This window comes from Arachis hypogaea, chromosome 15, assembly GCF_003086295.3.
Source record: "Arachis hypogaea cultivar Tifrunner chromosome 15, arahy.Tifrunner.gnm2.J5K5, whole genome shotgun sequence".
In the NCBI taxonomy this organism is placed as follows: domain Eukaryota; kingdom Viridiplantae; phylum Streptophyta; class Magnoliopsida; order Fabales; family Fabaceae; genus Arachis; species Arachis hypogaea.
This window is the reverse complement of record NC_092050.1, coordinates 141,836,048-141,846,694: the sequence shown is the minus strand read 5'-3', so window position 1 is coordinate 141,846,694 and position 10,647 is coordinate 141,836,048. Positions and strand designations below refer to the sequence as shown.

General features: G+C 32.4%; 1 protein-coding gene across 4 annotated transcripts; it reads left to right on the top strand.

The window, feature by feature from the left end:
- Positions 1-474: 474 nt before the first annotated feature.
- LOC112750985 (uncharacterized) lies at positions 475-10,381 on the top strand. 4 transcript variants are annotated; one of them, XM_072217033.1, is made up of 16 exons: positions 478-827; positions 927-980; positions 1,069-1,206; positions 5,597-6,733; positions 6,928-7,195; positions 7,299-7,395; positions 7,530-7,651; positions 7,764-7,848; positions 7,958-8,090; positions 8,523-8,673; positions 8,765-8,932; positions 9,025-9,198; positions 9,342-9,496; positions 9,588-9,717; positions 9,883-10,071; positions 10,153-10,381. In XM_072217033.1, the coding sequence occupies exons 4-10, from the start codon at positions 6,584-6,586 to the stop codon at positions 8,580-8,582; spliced, it is 915 nt and encodes a 304-aa protein (XP_072073134.1). In that variant the 5' UTR covers positions 478-827; positions 927-980; positions 1,069-1,206; positions 5,597-6,583; the 3' UTR covers positions 8,583-8,673; positions 8,765-8,932; positions 9,025-9,198; positions 9,342-9,496; positions 9,588-9,717; positions 9,883-10,071; positions 10,153-10,381. The 4 variants fall into 4 exon arrangements, with proteins under 4 accessions (XP_072073132.1, XP_072073134.1, XP_072073133.1 ...); XM_072217031.1 differs by lacking the exons at positions 9,025-9,198; positions 9,342-9,496; positions 9,588-9,717; positions 9,883-10,071; positions 10,153-10,381 and adding an exon at positions 8,255-8,376 and having other exon boundaries at positions 475-827; positions 8,765-8,905; XM_072217032.1 differs by lacking the exons at positions 478-827; positions 927-980; positions 1,069-1,206; ... (3 more) ...; positions 9,883-10,071; positions 10,153-10,381 and adding an exon at positions 8,255-8,376 and having other exon boundaries at positions 4,669-6,733; positions 8,765-8,905.
- Positions 10,382-10,647: the final 266 nt, after the last annotated feature.

Below are 10,647 nucleotides of genomic sequence, written 5' to 3'. Positions count from 1 at the left end.
TCGGATGATCAATCAAAAAAAAAAAAAAAAAAAAACTAAAAAGCTAAATCCCTATCACATCGGACCAGTGGCGTATAGGATCGCTTTACTACCACATTGTTCGAACCTGCATGACGTGTTTCATGTATCGCAGCTTCGTAAATACAATTTTGATCCTAGTCATGTCCTAAAGCCGGAATTAATTCAAGTGAGAGAAGATCTGACGTTTCCAATAACTCTCGTTAGAATTGATGATACCAGCATTAAGCGTTTACACGGGAAGGAGACTTTCTTAGTGAAAGTAGCTTGGTGTTGGGCTAGTATTGAAGAATATACCTAGGAGCTTGAGACAGAGATGCGGAAGGACTACCCACACCTCTATTCAGGTAACGCACTCTGAATTTTGAGGACAAAATTCCTAATTAGGTGGGTAGGATGTAAACCCCGCTAAAATCGGTATATAATTAGTCAATAAATCGAATTTTCAATAGGAAAATTAAATATGCAAAACTAATATCAAAATAGGATAGAGCTCGGCAAAACGAGAATTTTGATATCACTTTCGAAAAATTTGGCCCAAAATTGAGCCGAATGGGCCGAGCCGGTTGAACCGGGCCCAAACCAAGCCCGCGGGCCCAACCAGCCCAGTATATAAATGAGCTAAAGCTCATTTTCTGCCTTAGAACACAACAGAAGCAGCGTAAATGCATGGAGAAGAAGAGAATGAATTCCAAAACCTAGCTTGATCTTCTTTCTTTGATAACTTTTGATCTGGAGCTCCGATTGACGAGCCGTTTGCGGCCACGCGTCGGGCTCGCTGAGTTCTTCAATTCTATTCAAATAAAACAGTAAGTGAATTGCTTTTTTCTAGCTCCATTTCTGCTGGTATATGAATTTCGGGTTTAAGGTTTGAGAAACTCAATTCCTTGATGATTTTCATGTTTTAGGGGTCCACTAGACTTGATTTCTTGTGGGTATTGCCCAAGGATCAGTAGGTAAAGGTAAGAGATCTTAAACCCTAATGAAATTTCTGAATTTAGGAATTTGGGTATTGAGTTGTTATGTTTGGATGTGTTAATTGTGGTTTAGGTAGTGTGTATGTGAATGTTGATGCTTGTTGGAGGCTTGTTGGTGATCAAGCTTGGTTTGGGGCTGTTTGATTGAGCTTGGAGGGGCTGTAATTTTGAGTTGTGAGGCTGCCTTGGGTGAATTAAGTGATCGGCCAAGGTATGGTTTAAGTTTCGCACATTTAATATTTACGGTGTTGTGAAAACTTAGGTTAGAGGAACCATAGAATAAGTTGGATTGTTTGTTGTATTTAATGATTATCCTTGTAATGTTGTTAGAATAGATTTGTTAGTGAATTTATATATTAGAATTATGATGTGTGAAAGTTATTAATGGTGTGCTCTTATATTTATTTATGATGGATTAGAATTGGTGTTTGTTAATAAGGATGTAGAGTTGTGTTGTGGTGGTATTGTATATGCTGTAACTAATTATGTAATGATCGGAATTGTATGAGACTAAGTTTGGGCTAAACTTGGAAATATAAGGAACTAAACTGGAAAATTTGGGACCTTTTTGTTAAATATACAATTTATGGCAAATTTTTAAAGTTAGGTTGTTAAATCTGTCCAACAGCAGAAAAAAACAGGGCAGCAACTTGTTTGTCTTGCTGCGACTTCTACGAGTTGAGTTTTGGAGCAAAACCAATTTTGTTATAAAATTTGATTAACTTGCTTTATTTCTCTAAAATTTCAGAATTTTAAGAGTTGAGGATTGGGAGCTGTGAATTTTTGAATATTGGTGGTCAAAACTGAAAAGAAACAGATTTCAGCAAGCTATGCATCAACTTTCAATGCTTGTAACTCTTAGAATTAAATAGAAATTGGGTTGCAACCAAGACACACTTGTTTCTGGATGAGCTAGGGGTTCTCAAATCAAAATTTAGCTTAATTGGAGTTTTGTAATAAAAGTTATTCCAATTGAAAGGTACTAAGTTTGTTGGTTTTTAAAACAGATTTTGTCTCATTTTTACTTAACTTCCAGGTAATGTAACTTTTTCATTAAAAATGGTATTAACTCAGAACCAATTGAGAAAGAAACCTGGATGAGTAAAGTTTAACTACATTAATTTTCAAAGTCATTGGATTTAACTTGGATTTTATATTGAATTTTGAATATCACATGCTGCTGCTGTTTTTCTGGTTTTATGCACTGCAGAGCAGTCACGGTTTTTCCTTTATTCCTGAGGCTAGAAAAATCAGAAAATTATGATATTTAGTTTGTTAGAAATCTTATTTCAATATGAACGCCTGGACATAAAGTTTGTGCAATTCAGAGTTCATTTGCTATATTAGAAACAAAAAAGAAAATAGAGTGTCGAGGATGTCTTAGTGATAGTCATGAGTTCGAGAAGTTAAAGTTCAATCCTCGTGTGATGTGATTGATTTAATGTTAGAGTTAGGTTGATTTTAAGATTATTCGATATTAAGAAGGATGAGAAGAGTTTGATAAAAAGTTTGGTCAGGACCCGGAAAGGGTAATCAAGATGAATTATAAGGGAATGACGATGAAAAAATGTGAAAGGGAGGTTGTTAATAAAAGGAGTTAATATGCCATGGCTTGATGAATGATTAAATAATGATTATGACTATGAAATGACTTATGAATAATGTTATCTGAGATACGAGTTCCCTGGGTAAGAGCCGTGGCTCGCCATCACGTGTTCCAGGTTGAATCTCGATACTCTGTTGACCCTACGTCGTAAGGGTGACCGGGCACGTATAAATTCCCGGGTATGGATAGCCCCCATTGAGTGATTTTATGAAATATGAATGTGAACTCTATGCATAGACTCTTGGGGATGCGCGACGGGGGACAGTCTAAGATTTTCGGACTTGTCGAGTTGGCTGGATAACCGACAGATGGGCCCCATCAGCCATAGGACAGGCATGCATCATATGCATTTGTTTGTATTGATTGCTATGCATTTTCTGGGTATGCCTAATTGATATATATTACCCGCTATTTGTTATACTTGCTATTTGTACTATTTGATCATTACTTGTGCGTGAACTTGTTTGGTTGCTTGTTTCTGTTGCATTCTGAATGATGAAAGGATGGAGGAAACGGAGGAAATGGTTTGGTGTTAGGTTAAGCTTGAACTTGAGTAAGTTAGGTAGATTTAGAATACCTACCCCTGTTTATGGCTTCTGTTTAGTACTTAAGTTGGATAATTGAATAACGGAGTTCTAGGATTGCCTATGGCATTCTCAGGACCGTATTTCTTATGCGCGTGGCACTTTTACCATGATGAGAACCTCCGGTTCTCATTCCATATTGTATTGTTGTTTTTCAGATGTAGGTCGAGAGGCTTCTCGCTAGACGTCTGGATCTTGGGAAGCGAAGTAGTCCTTGGGTTTATTTTGGTTTTTGGTTGTATATATGTATATATTTGTTTAGCTTACTCTCCAAGTAACTTGTGTATGCTGCTCCTCTTAGAGGTTGAGGGAGAGATAGGAGTTTATTTTGGTATTTTGGTATATTTTGGGGATACCTATGTGTGTTCATATATATATATATATATCCTCTGGCCAGCCTTAGCTTCGCAGGCTAAGTCAGGGGCTAGTTATGCTGTTTCCTTGGCTTTCCTTTATTCTTTTGCTTAACTTTATCATGTTCCTATTAGGTTTCTTAGCACGCAAGTAATCCTTTCCTGAGCGTTGCGCTTTTTGTTTTGCGATTTTTGTTTTACCCATTTTTCAAGGCTCCTAGTTAAGTATCTTTTCTCTATTATTATATATATATTACTATTTTTAGAGGTCGTAATACCTTACTATCTCAGTCTTATGACTTAAGCATAAGATTAAGTATAGTAGGGTGTTACAGATCATGGTTTGTTTTGTCAATCATTGTTTGGGTATCGGGTTTCTACCTAATCTACTTCCTCAGCGGTGATGTGATTGGCAGAGTTTTTTGTAGACATAAAGTTGTTTGCGCTAAGTTTAATAGCTTCATTGAGAAAGGAATGGGTGTTGTGACACCAAGTTGGCATCATGGTCCTCTGTTTTCTTTCCCTAAAAATATTTTCTGCACATATAATGATGTACTTCCATATCTTATGTGTCTTTTTGAAAATATTAAATTTTATTCAAAAATTTGATTATTTACTTTTTTAATTCTGATATTATTTTTTCCAAAAAAATAGAAAGAAATTATATTGTTAATTTATTAATTAAAATAAAATATTTCCATCTTATTAATCAAAAATAATTATTTATCTTCTTATAGCAAGAAAGGTCATATGATACCAATGCAAGTTTCATTTTAATGTTATAAACAAAAATTATTTTATTCGTAATTAGACTCGGTCTATACAATTTTATTTTATTTTGTTATTTCTAACAAATATATTTAGGTAATATATATTATTAGTAGTAACTTTTTTATAATATATGTATCAATTATTCTTGGTGCCTTCTGTCCTCAATTTTTTGTATTATTTTGGTTTTAATATTTAGTAAAAATTCTAATTTGATGTCTAATATTTTAAATATTTTGTTTTAGTTCAAAATAATTTTGTACGAATTTAGATATTGTTATAGTATTGTTATTTAAAGTACTTAATTATGCACTAAGATATTGTGTATTTATTACAGTCTATCAATATTCTTCTTTTATATTAACCTTTGATCTCCATGTAATATAATCTAATGGTCTATACAAATATGGCATATTCTATAAGTACATAATTGTTGTTCTCATTTAAGATATACCCTCTTGTTTAATGAATAGAATTGATGGTTCATATTTTACTTTGATTTTTTTTTGTTTAAAAAAGTCAGTTTTTAAATACAGTTATTTTAGTGACTATCAAAAAGTTAATTGACTGTGGCTCAGTTTGGGTAACCAACTTCTCTTTTTGATAAAATAACTTAAATAATAAATGACTCTATTAAAAGTAACTTATAAATAGGTTATTTTGTGTTTGGATTTTTAACTCTAAAAGTGCTTATTTTATAGAAATCTGATGAAAAGTAAATGTATTATGAGAGAAGTCATTTTTTTTAATTTCTTTATAAGCTTCTAAATAGCTTCTTAGAAGGTTGCAATTTGGTTTTGAAAATTGTACCAGACATTAATATTACTACTTTTCATAAGTTAAAAGTTAAAAAAAGTTACTTCTAAAGTTTTGCAAACAGGCCCTATATCTTTATGAAAATATGAAATTTTATTAAAAAACTTAATTATTTACTTTTTTAAATTTTATATTGTTTTTTCCAAATAAGATATATTGTAACTATTTTATATTTTATTTTTGTGAATTTATCCAAATCTCAATTGATTTTGTTTTATTTTTTTTTAGTTAAAATGTATCTGTTTTAATAGATGAACCATATTTTTATTTTTTAAAAAATTCAATTTAAAGTATCTTTTTTAATACATTGAATTTGCATAAAATAAAAAACTTAAATATATAAAATTATTGATTTTCTTTTTTTAACTACGAGTCAAAAAAACACTTGGTTGCAGTTATTTGTTTTGATTAGTATAATCATCTCAATTAAACGATAAAGTTAATTAAAGTGAGGTTATTCTAATTTCTTTTCAGCAAATTCATCACTTTCGGGTGATTAGGGATCCTAAAAGACGTTTCTGCCTCACCCCATCTCCTCTATCCCTAACCCAATCTCCATTCGTCGCATGATCGCCGCACCCCCATCCTCGAGTGAGATTTCGGCTTCCCTCCTCGGTTCTGGCCACATGCAGAGAAGCTATGGCTATCTATGCGATTCGATTCGATCCCAGCATGAGGATGTTGTTCTCTTCGTTGTGTCTGTTCCTTCTCCCCAGGGTTGCTCTGTCTGTTTCTGTGGAGCATACCTCATTCTCCATCTCGATTTCTCGGTTTTGGATAGCAGATGTTGCCACCGCGGTTCAAGAGGTATATGTGGGCTATGGTTCCATTGTCCCCCTGTTCAATCTCTTTCTCGATTCCTTCTCCAGTTTCAATTTCTTTTTTGTGTTAATTGTTGTTGTTTTCTGGATCTATCATTTAATTTTGAGTTGTTTGGTTTCTGATTTAATCATGGTGATTGTTACTTGTTTTTGTAAATCAATGGTTCTCTCCTATGTTTGTGCTGTTGGTGTTTCTGTGAAATAATTTACTTCTTGGGGGGGTTTGCTCATTATAAATTATATAGTTTTCTTTCTGCTGTTGGACTGAAGTTAACTGTAGTGTTTGGTATAGTTGACTGATGAAATTCTCTTTTTGCTTTATTGTGAATTGTCAAATCAACTATATGTGGTAGGTATTTGGTAATTTGCAATAGGTCTCTTCCCATATTGTTTTTGCTCTTTTCCCATGAGTATTTGGTAACTTGTGATATCTTCCTAAATGATGTGTGTAGCCATATCAATCTATATATGCCTATTAGTCTATCTCTATCCTATATGTGAAGCTTACATTGTAAGCTTTAGTGTTTCTTAAATTTGGGAGTTTATAACTCCAACTCATGTGTTTATCTTCTCATCTTAGTTCTGAGTTCTTCTGTGTATATTTTCTACTTTTGGTGTTCTTATCTTTCATATTTTGGGAATGAATAACCGTGTTGATCTGGTGGACAAAATCACTCCGTGGAGAGAATCATGGAAAGTGCATGTTAAAGTTGTGAAGTTGTGGTACCACAAGAATCCTGCTTTGGATCCTTCTCAAAATCTGTTGCATATGGTCTTAATGGATGAGAAGGTGAGTTTTATTTTATGTTAGCATTTCCTTAGGTTGTTGCAAGTTTTCTTTTTTTTTTTTTAATATGCAGAAGGGAAGGTTGGAAACTGATATATTTTTGTTGTTTTATTTTTTTAATCAAGTGTTGTTATGCTGTTTGGATACCTAAATAAGTTAATAAATTCAAAATATGAAGCATTTTTTTTCAACTGCAGTTACACAAGATCCAAGCCACCATTAGATATCAGCTTATATCAAAATTTTCCTTGTCTCTAAATGAAGGGGATGTGTACTTGATGACCCATTTTACAGTTGTACCGAACACTGGTTTGAACAGAGTGACAAAACATCGGTTCAGACTTTTGTTCCAATACAACACCTCTGTTGTTTCTGTGGTATCTCCAAGGATACCTCATTCGGGTCTGTGTTTTGCATCAATAGATGAAATTGATCAAATAACAAAGGACCATAATTTCCTCATTGGTTCGTACAAGTTTCTTGCTCTTCCTTTTTACTATCATAGTATTATGTTTTAAAATGTGTGGTTTCTAATTCAAATTTGTATATGTTTCAATCTAATTATTAGACTTTTTTGGGATTATTACTGGTGTTCGAAAAGAAAGAGATGTGGAATCATATGGGAAGCTGGTCAAAGCAGTGGTGCTAGAAGTCTTTGCTGATGGGTAATATCTCTCTCACTGTCTCCTATATCAGTAGTTATCTTCTATTAATTCTAATTTTTTTCTTCCAGTCTTTATGCTTATAAGAATAAATATATAGTTAGATCCTTTTGATCTTTTGAAACTTATCTGTTCAGCAAAAGGGTACAATGCAATGTGTTTGGAAATGCTTGTGATCTGTTAGAATATGATAAGTTACAAAAATATGCAAGATCTCCCCTGGTTGTCCTCGAGTCTTTTAAAATCAAAGCAATTGAAGGTTAGTTTCACTCATATTCAGCGAATTTTTACTCTAATATTTAGCTTTCTGTTTTTTGACCTTCTAATATAAATATGGTTTGAGGCTAATAGAATAGGATTCTTGCATGCAGGTGGGGTAATCCTACAGAATGTGATAAATGTCTCTAGGTTATTCATTAATCCTGACATTCCTGAGTCTGTTGAGTTCCTAAGCAGGTTAGTTGTGATAAAAATATTGAAAACCTAGAAGCTGCCATGCTTATTTTGTTGGTGTTCATGTATATGTTTTGTGTTATGAAGATTAGTTATTGTATCTTGTGTGTAGATTTAGTGTAGCCAGATATGGATTCTCAAGACTTGTGACCAATGACCTTGGATACTTAGTTTCTAAAGTTGATGGTGATTATTTCAATCCCAAAGAGATCAGTAATATTCAAGATCTTCATTCAGATAATGGGGTACTATTTTAGATTGGCAAACTCTTCATTTAATACTTAAACTTGAATTTCTTAAACATGTGTCTTGGGTTTTGTAATCTGGTTTGTTAATTATTATTGTATAGTATATCATTGTTTTAAAAATTTTACAAGATTCTCATTACTTTGTTATTGGGACAATTAAGGAAGTTATGGATGAACCAGATTGGTGGTACTACACATGTGTGTGTGGTCATGCCGTTGTTGAGCATGAGGATCTCTACCTTTGTGATGCTTGTGGTTCATGTGTTGAGCATGTTATGGTCAAGTGAGCTTCATATGTAACTTTATTTTGGAATAGATTAATTAATAATCTTATGAATTTTTTCTTACTTCTTTGTTATGCGCCACTCTATGTGTTGTTAAGCAAATTTCTTGGTTTTAGTTATGATTCTTGGTTGTTAATTGTGTTAGATATGGGATTCGGGTAAAGATTTAGGCTGCTCGGTGTACTGTTTTGTTTGTTTTGCTTGATAATACGGCAACAAAACTATTTGGAAGAACCTGTTCTGAAGCATTTCTCAGGATAGAAGAAGAATTTCCTGTTGATCCTAGTGTGCTTGCAGTATGAACTCTTTCATACCGAACCTTATTTAATCTTTATTATTTATATTTTGTGTTCAAGTTTATTGATTCTTTTATATTAAACTCCTAAGGTTTGTCGGTCATATTCTCCACAAATGTTTGATCATGCTGTTGGAGAGGAGAATTTTTTCAAGGTTGAAATTGATTCTGCAGTTGATCCAGATTACTCTAGTTGCTTTAAAATTGTAAATGTCTTTAGTCATAATCCGGAACCAGTTGCAGCCGATGATTATAACAATGTATGATTCCTCACCTTATGTTACAACATGTTCATGCAATTGTTTTTTCTGAATCAATGGATTCGATACTTATTGTAACCAACTTATCCCAGGCAATGCTTCATGGTCCCAATTTTTCACCAATCTATGATAGCTACTTGCAGTATGCAACTGGCGAAGATTACAAGACTCAAGTATTGTGTGATAATGCTATTCAATCAGAAACTATTGAAGATATTATCACTGATCTTATTTCACCAAACCACTGTTATTCTGATGCTGAGAATGTATTTTTTCCTCATTTGCAATGAAATTCTTAGATCATTTGTTTTTGTTAGTCTTGTTATATCATACTCGAAAAGTTAGTAAATAATAGTTTTGTAAATTATTTGAAATTTTAAATGCTGTAATCCTTTTTTCTTTGCTGCAGGGTGGTTTCGTTTTTATTCTGGGAACTATATCATCTGTCTTGAAGAATCATAAGTGGTGGTTCTCAACTTGTTTATGTGGTTCTCTTGTGTCAACTAATAAAAATATTTTATCATGTGATCTATGTCAGCTTCAATGCATTGATGCTGTTCGAAGGTGTTTTGTTCTTTCATTTTATTCTATTTTCGTAACTATCTATTATTTCAATGTTAACTCAAATTTTCGTTGTTTTCTCATGCTTTGGAAGGTTCTGCTTGAAGGTTGTAGTGTCTCATTCAAATGGGAACAATATATTTGTTCTTAAAGATCGTGAAGTCGTCCAAATAATAAAGACAAGATGCTCGAGCTTTTTGGATAATCACCCAGAGTTGAGTCAGGTTGTCATCCAATTGTGGTTTTAATTAGTATATAGATATAGATATAGTAACTTTGTTTCTTTTGAAATTCCTAGAGAAAACATAAATTATTATTGATGTATTTGTTAAGTATTTTGTTTTGTTTTTTGTTTTTTGTTTTTTTTTTTTTTTTTTTTTGGTTTTTAGGGATCTTATTGCAAAGTTGTTCCATTGAAACTCATTTCAAGTCTTTTGCACAAAAAAGTTGTATTCATGGTTGATGCTAGGCCTGTGGGTTATGAGATGAATCGATCTGTGTATATTGTTCAACAAATCTGGGATGATGCCTCTGTTATTAATGTTTTTGAGGCTGCTGCTGAGATGAATGACCATAAGGTTTGTTGTATATTTTTTTTATTTCTTCAATTATTAGTGTTTAAAAATATCAATAACTAAGAGGATTTCAATTTTCTTCAGATTCATGTTCTGGTTGATTCTATGCCTAAAGTTGAAGATGCTGTCAGCCAATGTGGAAGTGATCATGAGGCTGTGGAGGATCTGCATGCTTTTTAGTTTAATGTGTTCACATACTATTTTAAATTGTTGTTTGATTTGTGATACTTAGTGTCTGTTGAATTCTAATATGGATATAATTGTGATATTTATGTATTTAATGAAAGCTCTTTTTGATTACAAGAAAAGAAAATCTTCGTTTATTTGATCAATTTCAAATGAACTGGCTCAATAATTAATTAATTATTACTGTGTTTATAAAAAGAAGAAAAAATTATAATCAGCCAAAAAGATATAAATGCTGGTTAATAAAATGTTTTACATTTACATTTTTAAATATATTCAACCTAAAGTTAAATTTAATTGTTATTAAAAAATATATATCTTGTCTTCATTTAAAAATTTATAACATTTCAAATTGAAATATAAATATGAAAGCCGGTTAACTCCAAATACAAA